Here is a 25,898-nt window from a genome sequence, read left to right as displayed (position 1 = left end):
TAGCCAATCACGTTGGAGGAGTCCAACAGGGCACCATGTGGGGGACAGCTTCACAGCAGGCAGGTGAAATAAAAACTGACACAATTACAAATGTTGACCATTATAGTCCACCAGATTTCAGAAAAGCATTTGCTAATAGATTCAATGTAATAATGTACATTGTACTGTATACAGTATATGATGCTGTGTTGAATTTGGTGTCTCATCTATGGCTAAACCTAGAGTTAACTGGCAGATTTTACCATAATAATCTGACCAGAATTTGATGATTGACACATGATGTATAAAATATACAAATTTATATTTTTATGTATTATACATAATCTTTTCTTTCCTTTCAAAGCGAAAATACTCATAAGAATAACAAATAAATATGTTTGACACACCCTGCTCTTTTTTCTGTTTTTTTCTCAGATTAAATTACAGCATCGACCAGTATCCTACTGCTGCAGAATTAAGAGCTGACATCATCTTTTCAGACTTCTTGGACTGACATTAGACATTGGAGCTTCTTTAATTGCTGGGCTGTGTGTGACACATATGGATTGAATACTATATATACATGCAGTATGTCTGTTAATGAAGAGACTTACCAGCCTGACAATCATTGTAAATAGCGTTGATGGTTAGCCTTTGTGTTAGTTTACGATATCTGCAGCATTTAAAGTGCTGTGCAGGTCTGGAGATATGCAGTATTTATAGTTGGGTATGACAGCGCAGTACAAGCTAGATTAGTTAGATTAGTCCATATTGATGATGTTGACCAGGGAGTTATTAAAAACCTTTTGACTTGGTTCAAAAAAGAAAGTTTTCACCAGTTTTAAGAAATGTATCAACAGGGTTCAGGCCTATAGGAGTACCACGTGGTACTACTGTAGTCAACTGTATCCTGTAATTACTCTGTGTGGAACACATGTTCCCTGAGGTTTCATTGGATTGTAAGTATTTAGGGAACGTTTCGGTTCTGGTGGGCTGGTTGTGGATTGTGACAGAATTAATTTCGGGCAGGTCTCTACCAAAGACAAAAGCACAGGGATCAGGAATCAGTATGTTTTAATTATTAGAGCTGTTTACAAGCAGTAAATCAGTCTGACATTGATTTTGTTTTTGTTGTGTACTTAATCTATCACATTTCAAAAGTCATCCCAACTTTAAAATGAGCTGTTGTTCTAGGGGTGTGTCAGAGTTCGTCTGATCGAAGCACAGGGAGATATACATGAAAATATGATGTGATGAAAACTAAACCTTTTTTTGCCTTTTATAGGTTAGTTCCACAGATACTACCACCAGCATACATATGTAAGTATGGCACATGTAGAATGCTACAGTATTGTGACTGCAACTTCGCACATATGTCACCGAGACAATAAAAGTGATGTGGATAAATGAATCTGTCCACCCACTCTCCTCCATCCTTTAATTAAAAAAAACTTTCATATAGAAATACAGTTTCTCAACTTAAGAAAGCACCAGCTTTAAAATATGTTTACTTGTACATAATATAACATTTATGACATGTTACTACTATTTTAAAACAAATTATCAACTTTCAACTGCAAAGAAAAGCATGTTTCCTATTGTGAAACAGTTGTCTTACACTAGGGCGCACAACATTAAAAAATTCTTTACTCCTAGTATTAGAGATGCTTATTTTACCGAGAAGCCTGTGTGACCGTGGTAGAGTCTGGAGGTGAAGTAAAGTTTAAGTTAAAAGTCAATATGCTCAAAACCTTTTCAGCATCCAAGAATAATTTTCTCACCACAGCCTGGTTCCTATTATGCTGACTGACTGTCTGCACTGGATCCATCATAGCCAGAGATGGAGATTAAGAAGCTGTGTGCTCATTCTGACCTCACCATCATAATCATCTCCGCTACTATCATCACGCATTTTCACTCTTTCTCGTTTATTTTAAGGATTACTTAAAAATAATATAATAACGTTACATTGTTAATAATTTTTGTAGGCATATTTTCCTTTAAACTAAAAGTTTATTTTTATTCAAATCATTCTGGATTCATTTGTCCCGCCCCCAAAACGCAACGCTTCTCATTATCACTCTTAATAATACTCCTGACCAATTTTCATTTTCTAACCCATTTTTTTGGTAAAAAAAACAAACAAAACAACAACAACAATCTTCAACAATCTTAGTTGTAACGTGTAAATGTCCTGATTTTAAAACATTCAATTAGAAACAAATATTTACAAAACATTTTTGAAGCATATTTGATTCGGATGATTCAGAAGGGCCTGTACGTACGTCGATTTGCATGAGTTTTATTTTAAGGGAAAAAAGTAAGGCGTTTTAAATATGTTTTTAATCAAATTATTTAAGCATTTCCAAATGAGGGTGTGCTACTTTAAAGCTTAAACATGTATGCTGAAAAACAGATGGAAACTTGACAAGATAAAGTGAATAAGAATAATTTAATATGTTTAAACGACTAATTTTGATTTAGTTCTGCAATTTTCCGTTGAGCGAAAGGTTGTGGGATTTCGATTCGGTTAAGGGCCAGAGGTTACCTACTGAACGTCACTATAAAGACTGGCCAATGGAGGTACAGACGACACAACACGTTGACCAATGGGAGCAGAAGTCCTTAGAGTAGGCGGAGCTTGTAGCATAAGCTTTGGAGAGTCTGGATGTGCTGTTGTCCATTTAAAAAAATTCACATAGGATGGTAATGAAATGCAAGTGTGGGAAGATTTTAGATGTTTTTTTTAGAATATCAAACGCGTCGTATTAATGCACAATTACTCTCTTTTTTGTGAGGTAAGAGCCAGATCAAATTGTTTTTTTCCCCAGAGATCATCAAACAAGTGTCTTTATTAATTTGAATTTTCGTCGGCTGCTCCATAAGCTGTGTCATACATACAAATGTCTGTGTGATGCTTTTCTGTCTTCCCCCAACCCCCGCTCATCCAAGACATGGTGGATTTAGGCTGAGTGTCGAACCCTCCTACTGTAACGCAGATTTAATCCTCGAGGAATCCAGGAATTAGACGCACCCCCTGCTTGTCTGACACTTGGAAATATGGGAATGTGTTGACGCAGCGGCAGTGGCTGCGGGCCGGACAGCGCAGACTGCAGGGACGAGTCCGGGTCCGTGTGAGGAGACGCCGGGTCTCCGTTATTTGAAGCGCCATGAGACACCTCCTGGACAACGACTTGAAAAAAGACCACTGAAAGGCTCGGAGAAAGACACACAAAGAGAGGACATAAAGGTTTTATGAAGTGAGAAAGAGAAGAAAGAATGAAGGAGAAATCCAAAAACGCCGCCCGAACGCGACGGGAGAAGGAGAACAGTGAATTTTATGAACTGGCCAAACTGTTGCCCCTGCCCTCGGCCATCACCTCCCAGCTGGACAAAGCCTCCATCATCAGACTGACCACCAGCTACCTGAAGATGAGAATTGTCTTCCCTGAAGGTAACACCGAGTAACTACTGCCTTTTAGTGTAAAAGCAAACACAGTCAACATGAAAAAAAAAATCTTACTACTGCAGACTATTGTAATAATTAAAAGAAGAGCTATTAGAAATGCAAATGTTTTAAACGCCATTATTATTATTATTATCACTATTATTATTGTTGTTGTTGTTGTTGTTGTTATTATTAATTTATTTTTAACTTAATTTTGTGTTCTAGTATTTCAAATTTTACTACGTTTAAAACTTTTTGTTCTTACAATTATATTCGTTATTTACAATTAATCTGTCTAGAAAGGAACAAATTATATTTTATTTTTTTTTTATTTTAGTATGTGTACAGGACGTATTGAAGATGATCAAACTTTTATATATATTTAAATGAGCATCACAGGTCGCCGTCAGATCTGTAATTTAGCAGCGCAAATTCTGATAGTTTTCTAGGTAAATACATAGAATGCAGCAAGACTTTTTTCAGTATAGTGATTAAAAACGATTCTTGCAGACCGCTGAGGAAAAGAGGAAGCGATTATAATAATGACCTTCCCTTTATCACTTTTATCTATAGATAGATAGATGGATAGAGGATTTCTATCTAAGATTTCTCCTCTGACCACCTCTCTGTGTCCACACCATGGACTGATGGGGTTTCTCCGGGGGCCCCTCGTGGCCCCTGGCAGCAGATTATCTGTGATGAGTTTCCATCCTGCGTGACTGCTGCGGAGCCGCACATTTTAGTGTGACGTGCACATCTGAGTGCTGTGAATCTGGAGCTGCCCGTGGCTGTGGAGCAGATTGTGTTGTGATGATGTGGTGATGGTGGAATAACAAAGAGTCTAAATGGAAAATACAAAGGAAATATGGACCCTGGATTATTATCTGGTCTCATTTTCATAAACATACATCAACGTGTTACCCACTTGAAAAAGAAAATAGTTAACGGTGCATTTGATTTGTATATCTTAATACTGAGATGTCAAGTGACAAATCGGACTGAGCTCACTCAGGTTTACACCGGACAGTTCACAACAACTGAAGCTGCTGCATGTTGTCTTCCAGTAGTGAGTGGTAATATACGTCATCACCAGAATACACATTCAAATGTGCACAAATAAACCTAAATATATTACGGTATTATTTATTAATGTTACTGTAGGAACATTATTTCGTCTTGATTTGCCCTTTGCTTTGTGTGTCTACTAAAGCATTGATTCAATAAGAACCAGTGAGTCCAATGAATAAGACATCGCGCAGGGTGAGGGAGAGCAGGCTCTGCAGGAACATGGTCTTTTTACTTTTGGTAGCCTCATAAATAATAATAATAATTAAAGAAAACCTGCACAAAACTGCAGCTCATTGTTCCTCTGGTCTGAATAATGGCTCTGCAGTGCCAACAAGGACCACGAATACCTGAAAATGGAACCGATGTGCTGCAGGGACATCATTGGTCAGCACTCTGCATTTCCAACGTGAATAGAATAAAAGTCTGACTGTCACGCTGTGATGGTCCACGTGCGTGTCCCCTGGACTGGGCGCATGAGCTGAATATTTAAATAAAAGTGGCACTTCAGACATCCCCGCACCCAACATTTAATTCAACATGTTGCGTTAAACCCTGGATCCAATTCTAACTGGTCCAGATTATAGTTAGATGAAGGTCAAGATGAGATAGAGGATATTTGTACTTTATGGTCATCTTTAAGGATCAGGTTTTTAAAAAAGAAAGGAAGTCGGGAGGATCATTTAGAGTAGTACTGAGTACCTGTGCGTGTCTGTGCTTGAGAGTTAAATGGATATGAACTTTGACCCTAACCACATTGACCTCACTCCCTATCTCACCCAGGTTGTCTTGATTATTAAGTAGATAAATATAATGTAATAATTAATACGTAACAAATGGTATTTTAAAATTAAGATTTTGAATATTCTATAAACCGTTTACAGTTTGTTAAATATTATTTTTAAATAATATTTATTATCTTTAGAGTTAAAAAAAATCATCGGATCATAGAATAATGGTTTAGATGGAAAACAAAAGTTTATTGAAAATGTAAGGATCGATTTTAGTCTTTTTGAAAGATAACAAAAATAACAACCAGCACAGTAATAATGGTAATAATAAATGCATAAATTGAACAAATTGTATTGTAAATAATTACAATTTTTTATATATATTTTGTTTACACTGATTTTTTACGATTTGTTTTTTGTGGTATTTCAGACAAAAAAAAAATCACTGATTTTGTTCCATTTATATTCCATTTCTCACTCGACAAAGGTTGTAAATTAATTATTTTATACTAATTATTTTTTCGTTGTCCCGTGCTTTTATTCTCCTTTACTGTGACAATTTTACGCGACAGATAAATGAACCTCTTTTACATCGGGAATACAACGCGCCCGGTCTCGAACAGATGGGATTTTTATTGAAGCCACATGCTGTAATAAATAAATGTAAAATTAAATCTAACAAAATAGGAACAAGGGACAGTAATTATGGCCGGGCGAATATTTTTATTTATTTAATTATGAACCGATATGACGGTGGTTAGTGTTATGAGAATAATTAATAAGAGGTCTGGACCAGGCCTCGGTGTTCGGTCCACTCCACTGTGCTCTTCAGATGCTTCACTGAAACCCAAGCTGTTCATAGAGTCACAGAAACAAAAATACTGAAATAATCCGCATATTGTAATGCAATCTTTATCATTTGAAATATCCGTATTATATAAATCATTACCCCCCCCCCCAACCCCCATACTGAGAGTCAAGCTTTACCGGAGCACTAAGTTCCTTTCTCTCTTTTACATTATTAAATTAATGAGACTAGAACAATATTCAACTTGGTTACCAAACAGATTTCTCGCGGTAAACATTAAATATTTTCTCTTCTCTAAGTATATACATCTATAGTGTATTTTGGTATTTGTTTTAATTACAGTATAATGATTTCGATGTTAGATACGTTTGAAAAATAATTAGTGTGGCCATTATTCACATTACTTAATCGAACAACTAATTTACATAATAAAATACACACAGTCATAATTAGTGCTGCGTGTCAAATGAAACGTTCTCATTATTTATTAAGAGCTCCTTCTGTTCTATGGTGTATTTAAAGAGCCTTTAAATACTATATTTCTCCTTAACCAGCTGTGTTTCCGTGATAACGGTGAGGACCGCAGGGGTGTATAATGGGGAAAAGTGACCGTGAGTCGCTGAGCTGCTCCCTGCTTGTTTATCCTGACGAGGGGCATTTGCATTTCAATACGCATGTGTATACACACAAACACAAACAGATGCACGGTTTGTGTTCTATTTCTCTCTCTCTCCTCTTTTTTCTCTACAAATATAGACCCTCTCCAAGTCTATTTGTACTGGGAGTGTATGTTTTGCATCCCCAAGGCTGCAGATCACACCGCTCCATCTCTAAATAACTATAATCTGAGACTTGTGTTGTGTTGGTCATTGCTATTTAAAAGCAGTCACCGGAGGCTGTTCGCCCTGGTGCTGCACTCACACTGCTGCACTGCATATGAACAGTAGATGTTCATTTAAGGGCATTCTTAACTGTGATCTTTTTTTTTTCATTCAATGAAGTTAAAGGTTTTTGGGAACAGCAATTGAAAGTTAGAGCCGTAGAGTTGCCATGTACTGAAGAATGTAGGCATGAGTTCAGTGTCAACTCTGTCATGTTAAAATGTGACTGAAAAACTCCTGATCAGTTCATCTGGAGAAAGCATTTCTGTTTATCAACACAAACTCTTCCTGTGTGTGTTCTGGTTTGGTGTTACATGTTGAAGCCTGGGGCAAAAAGCGTACAAGTCTGAAAATGGTGGCAGAAAAATGCCTTAGTTAAATAAGTAGTTACATATTGCCCACCCAACTGTAGTTCAAGAGAAATTGGACTTGTCTTCAGGGGGGAATTAGAGGCAAGAAGGGCAGTTATACATGTAACACTGCGAGCAGAGTAGAAACATAGTCCGGAAAGGATCAAAATATCAATAAAAATGATAAAAATTGTGGATATATCATGTTAGATATTTGTAATTGTGTTAATTGCAATAATGTTGCTTTATACCTAAGAAACAGAGAGCAAATTTACATGAATGCAAATTTCAATGGCAGAACTATGATGTGGTGAAAGAGAAAAATAATGATGATGCCAGACAGGGATTTAAAAGTACAAACTAAGTACAATGTTAATTAATGTGACCTCAGATAGACAAATATTACCTTTAGCTTAACTTAAAGGTGTGTTGTTAAATATTATATTTGGTATAATTTAACCAAACATACCCATATAAATAGTCAAGAAAAGAGTCCTTTACTTTAGCCTTGTAAAAAAATCTTACAGATGGCAAGATGAAAAGTCTGAAAGTTTTGTTCTACTAAGAACATGTTCATTTTTATGTCATTTATGTTCCTATATGTATTTTGTTTCTTTAAATGCTTTTGTCTTTTTGTGTTTAAAAATAGCATGGTTTTCCTAAAACATCTTATTAACCTTTAAAAGAAAACATTTTAAAAATGTGTTTATTTAAAACATGATAGGTCTTTTAAAAACACATTTGTTTTTGTTATTTCACATTATAATCTTCTGTCTGTCACTCATTGTCCAGGTCTTGGGGAGTCCTGGGGTCATGTGAGTCGCAGCACGTCTCTGGATGGAGTCAGCCAGGAATTAGGCTCTCATCTCCTACAGGTATGAAATGCTGTGGTTGTGAGATTTTACATGTTGAAAGGCAGCTATGAAGTGAAATGCTTGTAGGTCTCATAAAAGGGCCCTAATTGTTAAAAAACATGTCTGTAAAACACCCTGAAATCCATTTATATTCCAGCCTTATAGGCTGTGTTTGTGTGGTTTAGTGGCCACCACCATCTGCCTCCTGTTGCCTTCATTCTTGTGAGGAGTGAAATGAGCTGAACACATTCCTGGTCACGTACAAAGCCTCAGTCTGTCCTGCAGCCTCGCTCACATCAGCTGCAGCACAATGGAGCAGGGCTGCAGAGTGACCAGGCTGGACAAACAGAGCCATACGGCTGCAGCCATGTTTCTACCAGCCTGACAGAGGGAACGCAAGTCAGAGGAACACCGCTCTGCAGACGCAGAAGAGTAACAGAATACAGACAAATGGGTCGATGGGTTTACAGTCAGTCAAGCCAAAAATGTCTGTTGTGGTTTAATAGTGAAAATGCAACAGAAGTGACAGACTGTGAGCTGAATAGTGGGGGCGAGTTGTTGTAAATGAGTCAAATCAATGGTAAATGAGCCTCTCCTTTCCCCAAGGATCAAATAATATTATTGTCATTTAATGTAATTTTAATCTTATGAGTTAGAAATATAATATATATGAAAATATTACTATTTTCATAATTTACAATATTAATGTATATCACATTCTAATTAACACACATACATAGTTTTATGTATTCTAAATTGTATTTTTAAACATGATATGATTGTCTTTTGCTTTGCAGCAAATAAAGTTGTTGCTGGCAAAGTGAATTCCCTCCAAATAGTCCAAATCCAAATAGTTGTTGAAGTTCTGTCTTTGAGAAAACCAGAATTATTCTAACATAGTGACTAAACACACTTCATCCTATCACAGCAGGTTAATCACAAGTAAACCAGACTAATTTCTAACGTATGCTTAAATGCTACCTCTCATCAAGCAAAACAGAAACCAACAAACAAGACTACATTACATCTGCCCCTTTAAATCTGGAGCTTCGGTACATACCACTGTAGCTTCCTGCCTGTCCTCAAGAGATTATTTTGTCATGACGTCCTGACAGTAAGTAACTCCGCTGTAACTGTAGCTCTTCAAACTTCTAATGATTGACTTGTTTGTTCCAGACATTAGATGGCTTCATCTTTGTGGTGGCTCCAGATGGGAAAATAATGTACATATCAGAAACAGCGTCAGTCCACCTGGGCCTGTCGCAGGTTGGTTTGTTGAACATTTCTAAGTGATTTCTCGGCTTGTGTGGCCACTTTTCTAAATTAAATGTTGTCTCTTAACAGGTAGAGTTGACAGGAAACAGCATTTTTGAGTACATCCACCCGGCAGACCACGACGAAATGACGGCCGTCCTCACAGCACACCAGCCTTATCATTCTCACTTTGTCCAAGGTAGATTTTACTAATGCCAACATAATTTAAACAGTCATAAAAGAGCATGAATAATTCAATTAAATGAGTTACTGTCTCTGCAGAATATGAGATAGAGCGTTCCTTCTTTCTAAGAATGAAATGTGTCCTCGCTAAAAGGAACGCTGGCCTGACTTGTGGAGGATACAAGGTAAGACTGGTGTTCATTTACATTTTTATTTGGGTGTGGAATGTTAATGCTTATGTTACATTTGATTAAAAAAATATATTTTAGGATATGTATGTGTGGTCACTGTACAGTCAACACACAAGACTAAAAGTTATTTCAGACATGCACTGCACAAATTGTTGTGGTCCATCTGGACCAGACATTCATATGGAATTTGCAGTTTGCATTTCTTACAATGTGAGCTCACGCAGACATTTTTCTAAATTTGATCAGAGTGCTGACAGCACAGTTTTCACAAAATGCCTGCTGTGTAATTTGTGGACATCTGCATTCTCCTTTCTTCTCAGGATAATTTCAGGAACTTTCCAGATTTGTAGAAACAACTATTTGAAGAAAGCTAAAATGTAACAAAATTAAAATCTAAAGCTGTTGATCATTTTTTCCTCCGTGGCCTCTGGGTGCAGGTGATCCACTGTAGTGGCTACCTGAAGATCCGACAGTACAGCCTGGACATGTCTCCATTTGACGGCTGCTACCAGAACGTTGGGCTGGTCGCTGTGGGCCACTCTCTGCCGCCCAGTGCGATTACTGAGATCAAACTTCACAGTAACATGTTCATGTTTAGAGCCAGTCTGGACCTGAAGCTCATCTTCCTGGACTCACGGTACACTCTCTTCCTACAGATACATTTATTTAGTGTGTATTTTGGCTTTTGTGCAAATTTTTGGTGTGTGTTGCTCAGGGTTGCAGAGCTGACTGGTTACGAGCCTCAGGATCTGATAGAGAAGACACTCTATCACCATGTCCACAGCTGTGACTCCTTTCACCTCCGCTGTGCTCATCACTTGTGTGAGTTAAGTTTGTTTTACCTTCTGACAAACTCTCTTGGTGTCTCCCCACATTCATGAACAACATGTCTGCTTCATCCTTCATTATATATTTTACTCAGACAATTTACACAATGTCATAACTGTTTCAACTCAACCATGTATGTTTGTTATGTATGAGTATTCATAGAACCATTATATATTTTGCAGTATATATTTGAAGCACCTTTAAATAACATACAACAGTAAAATGTTTGCCAGTTATTTCCACCTGCTTTAATGCGTTTGACCCTCTCTAACAGATTAATCACATGTTGTTTTCTTTCCCCACCTTGCCCCATCCTGCAGTGCTGGTTAAAGGTCAGGTCACCACTAAGTATTACCGTTTCCTGGCCAAGCAGGGAGGCTGGGTCTGGGTCCAGAGTTATGCAACCATTGTGCACAACAGCCGCTCCTCCAGGCCTCACTGCATCGTCAGCGTGAACTGTGTTCTGACGTGAGTAACTGCGTATTGTTTCCTTAAATGCTGCAGCACTGATGTCCATGATTCTACTGATGTTGGAAGTGTTTGTTTTGATCACTGTTTATGTATCTGTTACATGTGGTCAGAGCTGTGGTGTTCCTGTTCTTCATTAACGTTCTCCAAGAGATCACATCTTAATTAAATTGTGAGGTTGGAACACTGACTGGTGTTTTCATAGTTTTGTTTGATAGTATTGATCATTTGCTTTTTGTATCAGACTTTGGTAAAACACTGACTAAGTGTTTGTGTTTCACTTTTTAATGAGCGTTTTGATCTGAGGTTTTTCAAATGATCAACTCATTAGAATCCGCTTTTCTAATACAATGTTATAGAGTAACTCCAGACTAAAGGAATTTGCTCCTGTTACCAACTTTTTAGTCAGTGTCGGTACATATGGAGTTACTTCCAAACCCATTAGAGCTCTTTGGATCTACTCCTGTAACCTCACTCTTGCAAACAGATGTACGTTTCTTACATACAGTCTACGGCCCAACACTGACCACAGTTAAGTCTCCAAAACTATACTAAATGTTAAAAACTCAACCAATACAAACTTAGTGTTGCCCATATTTCTGTTTCTACAACTGAGCAAAATGAGCGGAATGGACTGAAACTGAAACAGGGAATAAACCTGAGCTTTCAACTTCTGCTATGACAGAAAAATCAGTGTTGATACTGAGGATTTATATTAGCAGATCACATGAAGCAATTAACTGAAGGTTAATTAAAACATGAGGTGTTTGTTTTTTTAAATACCTGGCAGTGAAGAACCTTTGTCAACTCACCGCCCTGGTTTTGTTGGGAAAAGAAGTTTGTTGCTCAATTTTAATGTTTTTTTATGTAGAGTGATGTAATCACAAGCCCAAAACAAACTTCACACAACATCTTTAATTTAAGATTAGTACCTAATGATCTTTTAATAATAACAATTTTCTCCCAACTGGAGGTGAGTTAGACTTAGGTGAGTTCTTCCTCCAACTCTCTCTCTCTTTCTTTCTCTCCCTCATTTTTTTCTGTCAGTGCCAGGTTTTTTGTTCCTTGAGGCTGATTACTGTATGTGTTGGTTATTTACAGTTGTGGCCTCTCTGTGCTGGTAATCTCAGTCATCTGGTAGAGTTTATCTAAGACTGGCAGCTCTGCCTGCAGAGAATATAAACAGAAACAGAAACTGAAGATTCAAATCCCCAGCCGACATGTGGCTGCCAATCCAATTTACAAACAGCTATTGTGCCTCTATCCTATAAAATCCATATGTTAATCATGTCAGATATTTTACAGAAGGTGTGTCTAAGGTCTGGCCCATGAGCCAACTATGGCACTTTTCTCTAAATGCTAATTATTAATTCACAAATGACTAGTAATTGTATTTCCTCTGTGGTCCCTTCAAATATTTTTCCAAAATCAAATTTTGTCCCCATTAAAAAGCATTACATTCCTCTGCTCTATTCTCAGGAGCCACAATTAAATAAATGAGCCAGAAAGGCTGTTTTATTTACCCATTATACTATTATTTTATTGCCCTCCCTGTGTGTATTTCACAGATGTATGGGCGAGCACATATAAGAATACAGCCTATAAATGGATCTAGTGAACAGCATTTCTAGCTGCATTTAAAGTCAGAGAACAGCTTAACACACATTTGCTCTACCTCCTACACTAAATCCACGATGAGTCTGTGTTTATAGCCTTTTAATTGATAGGTCGTAAACTTGATGAGTGTTTATGGGCTACAGCTTGCTGTCAGGGGGACCGTGCTTTAATCCCTGCTCCTTCTCCCCATGCTTCCTTTGTTAGTTCTGCTGCCTCTGCTTTTGTAATTTACTACAAAGATTGAGCCACACAGTCAGCGTGAGTACAGTCTGAGGTAGGCTCTGGTGTAGAGCTCTTATCAGCAACAGAGGAGGTTTGAGCGACACCTCCACTGTGTACAATCGGGGATAACCAGGTTGATAAGGGCACTTCACCTGCCTGTGAACTCTCACTGTGTGTCCAGCTCTGATAACCCATGTGCACCTTCTGTCCCGGGTCGGTGGACCTCATTTTGCTGCCACAGTCTGCCAGTGATTTGGCAACACTTTGAGTAACGGCATGTCTGCACCGCAGGCACATTGTATTTGTTGCACACTGTCAACAGTTAGGTTGTGTTTAATCAGCACTGCTGGTGCTACAGCATCTGAGCACAGAGTTAACCGTCACTCTGCTGTCTCACACATGAAATCCTTTCTGCACCGTCAGAGTGAACAGAGTATTAGTAAAGAATACAAATGTATTGTATTATTGTCAATAACTCTGGTACTGTATGTATATGCTGCTTCTGCATTTTTGGATGAAAACAGGATGAGCCTGAATACAACACAAGCATGCTTTTATTTGTGATATTAGAAGTTTCAACTCTTAATTCTTAAAACATGAAGTATACATGCACAAATAAATGATGGCTAACTTCTTAGCAGCTAATATGTCCATCAAAACTGTCCTATTACCTATATGCTGACCGGTGAAATCTACAGGTACAGCAGATGAACATCGTATGTGTGCAACTGAGTATGTAACAAATGACCAATAAAACTCCTGAATCTTGAGGCCAGATTACATTGTAGATTTTATGGCTGTCAACAAACGTCACTGACATGAGTCCTATAGATCGTGTGTGCGTCTGTGTGGGCCTTTGTTGTCGTGTTTGCCTGGAGAAGCGATATGCCAGGAGGATTTGAAATGGATCACTGTTTGCCCTGATTGAGCCCCATCCAGGTTTTTCTGTTTTCTCAAACTCAATCCATCATCAGTTGCTAGATCTGTAGAACACTTATGTTGGAAATCAATTCCAATTTCCCTGTAGTGAGATGTCTAAATTTCTCCACTGAGCCTGATTTAGCCAGACACAGCCTTTAATCTCTCTGTGTATTTGAATGGAAAGCTTTTCTTCTGTAGTGTGTTTGTTGAAGGCCTTGCTGCAATCTCGCTGCATCCCAACAGCCGTGGACGCACCCCCCACCCCGACATCACACAGACACTGCAACACAAACACACAGAGCTCCTCACACTGAGCCTTCTCAGCGCTGGGATCATGCTCTAATTCCTAAACAGATGTTAATGGGTTTTGTACCTAGGGACGGAGCAAACACACAGGTAAACTCAAGCTGTATATATTTGTTAATACACAGCGTGTACAGCTGGGAAGCGTCGCCTGCTATGTATCTGTGGAACATATTGAATCTGTGACATACCAATTCAAAATGTTAATATTGCTCTGCTGTCTGAGTCGCATGCTTTCTGCTGGTGTCTTCAGGGAGACGGAATACAAAGGACTACAACTGTCTCTGGATCAGGCTGCATCCAAAGCTTCCTCCACCTACAGCAGCAGTGCCGTGGCCAACAGCCTGGTGGACAGCTGCAGGACTCCTAAGAGCAAAGTCTCCCGTCAAAAGACCAAAGCCAGATTATCGCCATACACGCAGGTAAAAAACACCTAAACTAGCAACCATACATGAGAAGATGGATTTGATACCAAGTGACAAAGGCGCATTACTCCACATTCCTGCAAGGAAACTCAATAATTTAGTTCCTTTCCAAAGTTTTGGGATTAATTTTCTGTCCATGAAGATGGAACAGGTAAAACCTAAGAGCATGGTATCTCAGAGATTTGGACAGCACTGTGTTCTACTCTTGAATTTCTTTTTTTATTATGTTGAAACCATAGTTTTGGCTGAGGTTCATTCACTAATAATCCTCATTATTGTCCTCTACCAATAATTCTCATTGCAGTATCCTAGCTTCCATACAGAAAGGTCAGAGTCAGACCAGGACAGTCCTTGGGGCAGCAGTCCTCTCACCGACTCATTATCCCCCCAGCTGCAGGAGCAGAGTGAAGGCCCTGACGCCTCTTGCGTGTACAGACAGTTCTCAGACCCTCGTACGGTTTGCTACAGCCCCTCTGAGGAGCAGCACCATCCCCAACTCCACATGCACGGTCAAGGTCAACGCTGTGAACGTGGCCGATGCGAAGCGGGGAGATACTTCCTCGGAGCACCTCCACCCATCAACAATGTCCTGTGGAACTCCACCAGGTCCATTTTGCCGCTGAGCAAGAGCTCCTTGGAAAACCATGAAGGATATGAGAGTATGCCGCACATCGCAGCCATCCACAGCTACAATGGTGAGAAACGTGGTGACGTCCAAGTATTTTAACATTTAACAGCTGTTCCTTTTGGTCTTGTTGACACTGAGTACTTACAGGATTTTCTATACATGATTATATTTTAACGGTTGCTGAAGTGCTCAAAGTTCAGACAGAACTTGCAGACAGACAGTTCTCAGTGTGAACATTTTTGGCTTTTATTTGTTCATGACCCTTAGATATTTGTCGAGTGGGAATATCCCTTTAATCCATGTTTGTCAACACAGTCACCCTTGACTTGATGCATTATATGTAGCTGGGATTATACTTGTTTGCTTTTCTTGATTCCAAGAATCTAGCAGTATTAGCAGTAACAGATTGCAGCCACAGATGCCAAAAAGGGTGACAGTGCTTGTTTCTTTGTCCTCCTGCAGGACACGGCCAGTGGGAGGAGGACAGTGTGGTCAGCTCTCCAGATGCAGGCTCAGCCAGTGATTCAGGGGACCGGTACCGAGTTGACCACTACCACTGCAGCCCACACCAACCAACCAAGATCGAGACTATGAACCAGGCCACACAGCAGATGATCAAGGAAGAGGAGACTCGACTCCACCTGCGAAAATGTCCGACTGATTCGCCACTTGGCCCGGCCAATGGACTGCCTAAGGGCGCTGGGTCATGTTTCACCCCTGGGTACTCTCAAGGACCCCTGCCAATACAGTCTGTGGTATGTCGGGGGCTTAATCAGGTGATCAGCCCTGCAAATAGCCCAGCCCCCTTGTCCAGGCTGAGCAGCCCAGGACCTGAGCGCCTTCACAAACCTAAAGACTACCTCCAGACGGACCTGCAACCGATTTCTTTGCCATTACACCACCCATTTGGTCGGTCAGGCCCCTGCTCAGTTTCTCCCACCCTCAGCCCAGCCTTCTACCCCTCGCAGCCGCATCCCCGGCCCTATTTGGACAAGCACACAGCCTACTCTCTGACTGGCTACGCCCTGGAGCACCTCTATGACCCTGACAGTCTTCGAGGTTATTGCGCCTCCGCCAGCACCGGCCCCACCCACTATGATATGACACCACATCTCCGCATACCCATAGAGCAGACGGCTGGACACAAGGGCACCTCTGTCATTATCACCAATAGCAGCTAACGATGAGCTAACACCCGCAGCGTGACTAAGAACACAGTCTGAGCTGGTTATCTCCATTACAGCATTAAAGCCTTTGCATTCTGGATCCTGTTAGCTTGTTTTTCCATCAAACCGCTCAATTCTAATCTTGTTTGTTACCTTATTACAAATTTCCCCTCAGAATCTGCTACAGTAAATATCCATTACTGTGTCTTTTTACGAAATTGGTAATACATACACGCATACATTCATTCATACTAAAACATTTTGAGTCTGAAATTTTGAAAGACGCCCAGGAAAGACCTATCTAAACAGCTGTTTGACAAACAAAGTCGGAGTTCGATAGATTAAAAAAAAGGAGACGTATCGCTGTTTTGATTGAACGACACATGAGCGGCTTCTTCTGCTCTTATTGATACACAAAAAATATATAGTGTATTTTGGCCCTTGGTTGAATAACTGCTACCAACTTTCCCAACATTCAACACTAAAACGATTGTATATGAACGTTGTATGAAGTCTTCCTAGCAAAACATCTGACTGTTTTTTTTTCTTTTTTTTTCAGTACCATTTTTTTCTTTTTTCTCTTTGGATGTCTGCTAAAGTCAGTAATCAGTTCAATGCCACTCAAATTTAAAAGTCTCAACAAGTTCTGTAGAACCTGAAATATGTGACTTTCAGGTGCTTCAGTACTTTTGTCTTGTTTTGTCGACTCCAGGCCTAAAGTCCCGTTCAATCGGTTCCATAAGTCAATTATACAAGTGGAAAAATATCTGCTGACGTGTGTCCCTAAAAACGAAGACAAAAACAAGAACATCCGTTCAGTTTGTCTTTGTATTTCGAGCACGTTGAAAAAGTTAAGCTAATAAGAACTATTTTTTAAACATATTATTAAACAAAATATGATGGAAAAGGAATAGAAAACAGAACTAATTGAAACAGGGCGACCTTGTGCTTGTGTTCAAATTGCTCCGTCATTCGTCCCTTTTGGTTTTACTCTTAACTTTTTGCACTATATGAGATGGAGTGCTCTAGAACGGTTCTCCATCTTTTTCAACGCATGCAAACCAGAGGAAACAATTTGTTTTTATTGTGGTGCACTTTTCAGTAGTGCCTTTGAGAAGGCATCAGTTGGAATTGTTTTCACACCTCACAGACTTAATATGCAAAGCCATTGTGTGGATGTTTCTTTTCTCTAGTTTTTAATAATCTTTCAGGGGAGTTCATCACCTCTTGTGTGAAACAGTGTTGTGCAGCGATACCAGGAGTTACTGACGAAGCTGAAGCTGCAGGAGTAGTTTTCTACATCAGAAAAACGAAAACGATGTTGATGAGGTACTCACTGATGTCCATGCAATTCTTTCTGAGTGACTTTAAGAGTCGGACACTGGTCAGTATATGCAATTTGACCCACTCTATAAATAGGTAGTAGGGCAGCTTCATCACATCCACACACACACACCCGTCAAGTGATTATTATGAGGGCATGTTTGTTTGACCACATTTAAGTTTTTCTTTCTTTACATATTTGCTTCGGTCCTTAGATGAACCTATATTTATACAAGCTTTTGTTTTTGTTTTATTTTTTTATTTTTTCTTCAATTTGTCAGTGCCTAAAATGTGCTCCATCTCTTAAAAGTTATTTATGGTGCGCTGTAAATATGATCAGAATAGAAAAACGGCACCACATTTAAGCACATGGGCAAGAATTGTATTTATTAAGTCAATGTTTTTTTGTGTTTTGAAATAAAGCTTAAAAATGAACGAATTGTGTTTAGTTATGTGAGAGCTGGGCGTCATTTTGTTCTGAATGCTTCTGCAGAGCAGCTTCAAATCTAAATTCAAACTTGTACTTTCTTTATATCAAAACACTAGGGCATTTGCTGTGTTTTAAAATACATTTTAGTGGCGTTTCAAAGCAGTAGTTTTGGATGTGTCAATCCGGGACAACAGTCCTATTCACAAAACATCAAAAAGCAGTTAAAATCGAACCAAATCTCTCTGGTGTAATACAGGTGAACAGTAAATTACCCAGATGACCAACACATGTGGTGGCATAATCAGACCAATACTGCATTAAAGTCTATTATTAACCTCTGACCCGATGTGGTATATATATATTTTTACATATTTTTTTTAAAAAATATAATAATTATCAAATTTAAATTAGTTATGAACTCCTATTTCAGATTTCTGTTCTTATTCATTTTCAACCTCTCACTGTTCTCCCAGCTGTAATCACACTGAGCTGATCGACTAATAGAGGACACTGATGGAAATCAATACAGCAGAATTTTAATATTGTAATTTAGCAAATGGATTTTTTTTTTGGGTGTATAAGGGTCACAGATGAAGGGTTGCTCTTCCCTCCGGTCTTATGAAAACTGTTTTCTCCGTCCACTCTACTGCTGTCTTCTTCCAGGCCCTTGCCTCACCTATTACCTCTGTATTAAAAGCCTGTCAGCCTCACTTTGTTTCCTTTTACCGCAGGGTTTTACTCTCTGCCTCTGTAGCTGCTCTCCATTAGATACAAACGTGTCACTTAGAAACCAGCAAAGCATCAAAAGGCAGAGTCAACAAGAAGGCAGTGTGGGAAGAGCTTCAGGGTCACATCAGAGTGACTACAGACTCTCCAGAGTTAAAGACCATCCATCCAAGTAGACCATAAGAATTGATAAAGAACATTTGGAGTTTAAATATAACAACATGTTTGTTTTTAGCTTAACAAATGAAGTACAAATATGTTTATTTTGATACAGATATCTTACAACATTTGTGAACATGTGTTTCAGTGTGTGCTGTTTTTATCTTGTTTTTTAAATATTTTTTGTTCATTATTATTAATAATAAGGTGTATCAGCTTCTAGTTTATTACTTCTACTTCTTATACTACCTCATAAAAAATCCTTAGCAATTCTGTGGTACAGTCTCCTGTATCTCCTGAAGTATAGTTGGTACCATCACCACCATGAAGCCCTGTGTATTTTAACATAAACAAACTCAACTGTTTTCCTGTTCTGCCAAGAGTTTATGTGCAGCAACGAAGAACACCAAGCAGATCTGTATTCATTAATGAATACTTGGTACTTAGTATGGTATTAGTTTATGTTTAGTGACCAACGCTCCCTAATGTAGGTGGCATATACTTTCATGACGGGGGTCACGATGGAGCAAATAGAGAGAAGTTGGCAATTTGCTCAATAAACGTTTGAAAGCGTTTGAAACTTTTCTATACATTTGTCCAGGAAAGTAAATTCTCACATGTCTCAAAAACCGGATACGATTTAAATGCTGACCTTTGACACAGACCCTTATGACCTGTGAGACCTTCTGTAACACAACGAGATCATGACTGTTGTTAAGAACAGGTGAAACACTTGACCTGACAGCTGGCGATCACTTTCAGTTTGTGTCCACGACAATTGCCCGGTTGTTCTAATTGGATTACTTTACTCAAGTGTTTCCTGGGAGTGATGTAAAGTTCTTTTTCCGGCTCTCCCCTAAAAACCAACCCCTCTCTGATACCCCCCCCCCCCCCCCCCCCCACCCCCCCCCCACCACCACAGCTCCCATCCATTTTTTTCCGGCCCCCCCCAAAAACCCCCCCCCCCCCCGTCCCCCCCCCCCCCCCCTCCGTGCAGTTAGAAGTAGCAGAGCATGTCTAATGGTTGCTCCGTGAGGTTAACTACACTCATTTGTTTGGCAGGCCTTTCTTCGCGGCTACCCATTTATTTCCGTACATGCAGGACATCTCATTGACAAATCATTTACAGATGCTTTCAGCTCCACACGCTCCTGGAACAAGGACGTCACATTCCATGTAATGCAGTGAAAATTAAGAATGTAAAGGTTTGGAGAGCGGGACGGACCGTGGTGAACTTAGTCTAACCCCAAACTCACTTTGACTTTGACTGATCGCTCCCATTCATCCTTAGCAAACATTTTTCACATTCAACCATTAAACAAACCATTGAAGGTTTCCCAACAGGTTAAAGTCAATAAAATTTTGGTAAAATATTAATAAAGAAAAATATTTTTAAAAGGAAGAAAGTATTATTCTACTTTACGTAACACAACCCAACCGAACAGAACTGAGCAGAGCTTTTACACCAGGCGTGCATTTCAATAATAATAAAAAAAAGACTCTTCTGCTTTCGAGACTACAAAGTATCAATTTAAACTAAAAGTATTTCAACGTTTTAGATTCTCTACAGGCGCCTGATTGGTTACTTTAATAAACACCTTGTCTCGAGGAAAGATGGAGAAATGCTGCTGTAGACCTTAAAGTCACACGTCACTGAAGACCTGTTCTAAAATGAGAAGTCTTCAATGCACAAAAGGTCAATCGACTTCCAAAATATCTGTGTGGGAACAGAGGAAGAAAAAATTCTGCCATGAGCCGTTCTAACAGAACCATAAAATAGAGAGTCTCTCAACAACTTTCATCATTCTAAGATTTGACATTTCTGCACAGAATCATGTTAATGAACAGCATAAAGTAATGTTGATTACAGCTGTAGACCAACATGACAGTAAACCGAAGCAGGACATTCTGGAGCAGCTCTCTGCTGCACGTACATCAACAGGAAGTTGACATGCAGGTTTGGCCGATCGTGCGCTGTTAACGACTGGGCTGTGTCCACGCAGGAAACCTAAGCTCCTAATTGTGGCCAAACCCAGACAGGTGAAGAGCCTGCTGTTGGTCCCAGGATTATTTTGGTGGGATGCTCGCACACAAACGCACACACGCAAACCAAAAGTCATGACTCCACGGGTTTGGAGGACATTACATTAACACGCCTGTTGGGTAGATTCAACATCCTGTTAAAATGACAGTAAATTACACTTCATCAGTGTGAAAACACTCTTAATTTCATGGCATGTTGATATGGTTTTAATTACTATAATTAAGGACAAAACAAAAACTCTGTGTTTACAGTCACATCATCAATGGTAGCTTTTCTTACCAAAGACATTCATCACAATTTTTAAATATTGTAAACCTTCTATAACAACATTATTATTATTATTATTATTATTGAGAGTATAGAGAGTGTGTCTGTGCAGCCAATGACATTTCTGTACTTGTCAATATCTCAACCATGCTTTGTTTCTCTGTATACCTGCAGCTAAAGCTAAAGGCCCGTGTGTCTGTGGTATTGATCACTGACAAAGCAGGACAACAGACTCCACTGTTAGTGATGGGGATTATCTTGATTCTCACCCCCCACACACTGTAATCCCGTCCCATTTGAGTTGCGTGGTAGTGTGTTCAAATGTCAGAAAATGTCACAGCGATCAGCATGCATGACAAAAACAATGGTGGAACGACACAAAACCGACAATGTTTACCAAGCAGTGAACCCTCAGAGGATGCTGTTCACAAACACCGTAGCTGTGAACCCTCAGAGGATGCTGAAAATATTCACCTGGCAGCATGTTTTAGGACCTAATCCACAAACACCATAGCTGTGAACGCCAGCCCTTTAAAAACTTGTGAAAAACAGGTGTGTTGTTTTTTTGTTCTCTTTCTTTTAGCTCATCTTGAAGGCAACTAAAACAAATGAGATTTTAGACTGGCCCACAATCCTTCAAATTAGGGCCACAGCTTGATTCCAATATAACGATATTTAAACTTTTTCCCCAATTGTTATTTTTTTTATTCATTAAATTTTCTCATTTGAACTATTGTAATCATTATTGTCATTTACGAATTAAACAATTAATCTTCAATCATATTATGTAAATATTTATAAGAATAAATGCTCCTACTTTAGACAATTTTTTTTTTTTTGCATTATGGGACATAATGTTATCTTCTTTCCTTTTTTTCTCTGGTGCCTCAAAGACTGGACATTTTTGACTTCCTCAGATCAGGGGATCTTTTCTGGCCAAGATCAAAAGCCAAAAACAAGCAGAAACACTCGGAGTGGGACAGCGGCTGCTTCACTGCACTGACTTTCTTCTGAGGATTATAACTTTAAACACTTCATGATGAGCTTCTCTGTTTTTCTCATTAAAGTCACGGCAGAGTAAGACGAGATGGTCTCTCTCCCTCCTATAAACACACACATCCCTACACACAACAGCTTCTGTGAAGTGCTGTGTGTGTTGTCGCACACTCAGACTGCCACCACTGTGAAGTGGTCTGGGGGGCGGGGCCTAGCTTCTAATGCTCTCTTTACAGTCCCATTAATCCCTCTGTTCGCAATTTCACGCACAGCCTGGGGCTCGGTGTTATTTTCACAACCTTTCACCACTAATTCCTGTGAATCCAGAAACACAACACTTACCCCTTTTTTCCCCTCCTCTTCTTCCTTCTTCTTCTGGCTGCTTATGTTACTTGGCCTTGTTTCTAATTTCCACTATCACTGCCACCTGAATCATCTAAAACAGGCTGTATATATCTGTGTTACTTTCTTCAGTAGTGACTGCTGTGGTCTGTCTGTTTCTCTGTGGTTAATTAGTTCCATCACTTTCACCTGTGTCCTGTGGCTCCCTGCTCGTTAGTCTCACTGGTGTCACCTGGTGCCCTGGGTTTACACACCTCTCTCACTCTCACAGTTGCCTTTGTCGGGTCATTGTTCAGTACACATTGATGTATGTTAGTTGTTTGTTCCTGTGTTCCTAATGTCCATTTTTGAACACTTTTCCTGGAATTTATTAGTATAGTATATTAATGTTATCAATGGTTGACGTACCAAAAAAGGACACCTTTTCTGAATTTAAACCATAAAAATGGTAATTGCTATATATTTTAAGAAAGAATTGTGGTCTGCTGAGATGCTATAAATAATAAAAAAAATCTTTGTATGTTACTGTTTATGCAATTCTGGCGTATGGAACCAATTTAGAAAAAATATGTAATTATTAGATTTATTTAAACCTACCTGTGACCCCTGATCTAGACTAATAAACCTGGTAAGACTTTGAGACCTCATAACATGTCCCACATTGTTCCAATGAAACATGATTGTTGAACTGATTATGACCTAATCGCCATGGTATGTCTGAAATTCTTTGTTTTTAATGTTGGCACAAATTCAGTCAGTGAGGAAGAAGCAGAGCAGCAGCTCCAGTCTCCCTAAAGAGTAAAAACTCTTATTTTCTCTCTAGACTTTGATCAAGTCAAGTGAGCAGTGTTTTTTTGTGTTTTGCATACATTTTAATTTCAAAATCTCAAGTCCAAACCTAACTAAAGTCTCAAGACCCTATTGTGGTCCTGATAAGAGTGGCCCCTTGTCCTGCCTCCTTCACATGATGTTAACGTGTAATCCAGCCTGCCTGCTCTACAACCACACAATAGCAGCTATGCTGTGTAATCTCCAGTTCCTTAATCTCTAACCTTAATCAAAGAGACACAGTGGAAAGAATTCTTGGCCAAATGGTGTGTGCAATTAATCTCCAATTCAACTGCACAAAACAGCCAATTTGTATGTTAAAGAAGGATGTGGGAACAGACAGAACGGGCCAGTTCTGGTCAAACATTATAGTCTGGATGTACAGCATCTCCTTCAGCTGCAATCTGCCACTCTGTGAAAAGTGGTGTTTTGATGGTGCACCATGTGGTGTGATGGAGAAGAAGAAGAATGAGGCCTGGGTGGAGGGTTTTCAGCTGAACAGAAAGAGAACCAGTGAGTGATGGGTACATGAAGAGGTCAGAGTCAGAGAAGAGGTGTGAGGCGTTTGGTGGCCTGTTCTTTGTTGCTGTTGCTTGCTCCTTAAACACACGACATACTCTAGTACCCGCTGCAGGTACACACTGCTCTGGTGGTCTCAGGGGAAGCAGATGGTTTAAAGACCGTTCTTTTGCTGTCGTCACATACACGTTGTTCGTTTGTTTGGTCAAAAAATTTACTAATTTACCTTCAAATACAAAGTAATGACCACTTATATTGTTAAAATCAGAAAAGCATATACTATACTTATACATTTTAACCAGCTTTAAACCATATGTCAATAAAAAAAAAAAGATTTAAATGATGTTTATGAAGCGTGACACGGTAACACATCCACATCTTCCCACAGTGGAAACATTGACTACAGCTTTACTCAGTGATGCACACAGTAGGTTAAACGTTACTGTTCTCCCAGCCATCAGCGACAGTCAGTGCCCTTAAGGAATCACATTGCACAATCATTAGTGGATACTAAGCTGTTGAGTTAAGCATTTGTTTCTAAACAGGAAGTGTAATAACAGGTTAAACACACTTTAAAGGTGTGTCTGAGTTATTGAATTGCACATTATTTTGTCAAACATTGAACTTTGATCCCTTAAGGCAACAGTTCCCAAAGGTTTTTTTGCAGAGGCTCACTTTTGTAAATTGGAATATTGTCGACCTCCTCCTCTTCCTTTCCATGTCGACACATTCACATACATTCAAAAGTCAGTGATTACAGTTTTTAATTTAAATACTAAAAAAAATCATGTAAATCATTAAACACTGGCAAAAAATATATATTGCTTATAGACTGATAGATTATTATTACACAAAGTTTTTTTTTAATTCTCCTTGATGTCTTGATGTGTTGTCATCAGTGGTCAATTTTTAACAGCTGGTCAGTAAATACCTGACACAGATTGGACTCTAATGAGTAAATAAGGTTCTTAAAAGGCAATAACGGAAGAGAGGTTTTTTTTTGTTTTTACATCAATAGAACAGAACAGCACATCAAATTAATTTAACTTGTTTTGTGTTGGTTTTTCTGTTTGCCCTGGTTGAATTTTTTTTTTTTTTTTTTACAAATTTTTAATTTTATTTTAGTTTTTTGTGAGAATATATTTTTTTCCTTTTTTTTAAGATATCTGCATTTTAAATAAGGTTCACTGGACAGTTGAAGCAATAGCTGTGAAAGTGTCAACTGAGTTGCAGGGATACGGGGGTATCCAAATTTTTTTTTGGGGGGGGGGAGTGTTGCATTACCACAGGAGTAATGATAATAAAAGGTTAAGGCCAATCAGAGAGATGGGATAACCATGTTTGCTGTATATACAGTACATGTGCAGTACTTACACATACTGTATACTCCACTGAAAAACTAAGTTATGGGTCATGTCTAGAGGCAAAATCGTTCCCTCTGCTCAGATAGTAACACTTTATATTTTGCAGTAGATTGTAGTATTAATCTGGAATAACGTTCCTGCCTAGTTCATGTTCTCCCTGTGCTCACTGAGACTGAATCAGTGCTGCATATGAAAGTTGCCTGGACATTTTTTAACCTCGTTCCAACCTCAGGGACAGTGAAGTCAGTCAGCCGCAAGGCTTTTCTTCAGCAGTAAACAGTTCTGTCCTGCCTGAGGTGCAGGCTACACATGGACTCCTCTTCCCTGGCAGATTTATGTGGACTTTGACAGCAGGGGCTCCCACCTGCACAAACACTGTCCCTGACTGCTGCCCACTGTGCTAACAAGACCCGCAGCAGCAGCTCCCTGTACCAAGGACAACTCCAATGAAGTGACTATTGTGTAGTATACACATACACCTTTCAGATATTACTCATGTACAGTACATCAAAGTGCACAGTATTACTGTCCATGTACATTTTCTACATGAGAAAGTAAGCATCATTGCTATTTTTTAT

General features: G+C 39.2%; 1 protein-coding gene across 2 annotated transcripts; it reads left to right on the top strand.

Moving 5' to 3' along the window:
- The first annotated feature begins 115 nt into the window (after positions 1-115).
- sim1a (SIM bHLH transcription factor 1a) lies at positions 116-17,099 on the top strand. Of its 2 annotated transcripts, XM_008324071.3 has the most exons (11): positions 116-3,433; positions 8,055-8,137; positions 9,293-9,382; positions 9,461-9,569; positions 9,653-9,738; positions 10,182-10,381; positions 10,460-10,566; positions 10,893-11,040; positions 14,357-14,525; positions 14,833-15,223; positions 15,619-17,099. In XM_008324071.3, exons 1-11 carry the CDS (start codon positions 3,259-3,261, stop codon positions 16,335-16,337), a joined length of 2,277 nt encoding a protein of 758 aa, XP_008322293.1. In that variant the 5' UTR covers positions 116-3,258; the 3' UTR covers positions 16,338-17,099. The 2 variants fall into 2 exon arrangements, with proteins under 2 accessions (XP_008322293.1, XP_024917631.1); XM_025061863.1 differs by having other exon boundaries at positions 10,182-10,566.
- Positions 17,100-25,898: the final 8,799 nt, after the last annotated feature.

Source organism: Cynoglossus semilaevis, chromosome 13, assembly GCF_000523025.1.
Source record: "Cynoglossus semilaevis isolate Cse_v1.0 chromosome 13, Cse_v1.0, whole genome shotgun sequence".
In the NCBI taxonomy this organism is placed as follows: domain Eukaryota; kingdom Metazoa; phylum Chordata; class Actinopteri; order Pleuronectiformes; family Cynoglossidae; genus Cynoglossus; species Cynoglossus semilaevis.
Note: the sequence above shows the minus strand (reverse complement) of the source record. Positions and strands in the feature narration are given on the sequence as shown.

Excerpts from the sequence above, each read along its gene's own strand:
- sim1a (XM_025061863.1), top strand. The coding sequence starts at position 3,259 with ATGAAGGAGAAATCCAAAAACGCCGCCCGAACGCGACGGGAGAAGGAG. Across the intron at positions 9,739-10,181 it reads TGACTTGTGGAGGATACAAG|GTGATCCACTGTAGTGGCTA; the intron begins GTAAGACTGGTG and ends CTCTGGGTGCAG. Across the intron at positions 14,526-14,832 it reads GATTATCGCCATACACGCAG|TATCCTAGCTTCCATACAGA; the intron begins GTAAAAAACACC and ends TTCTCATTGCAG.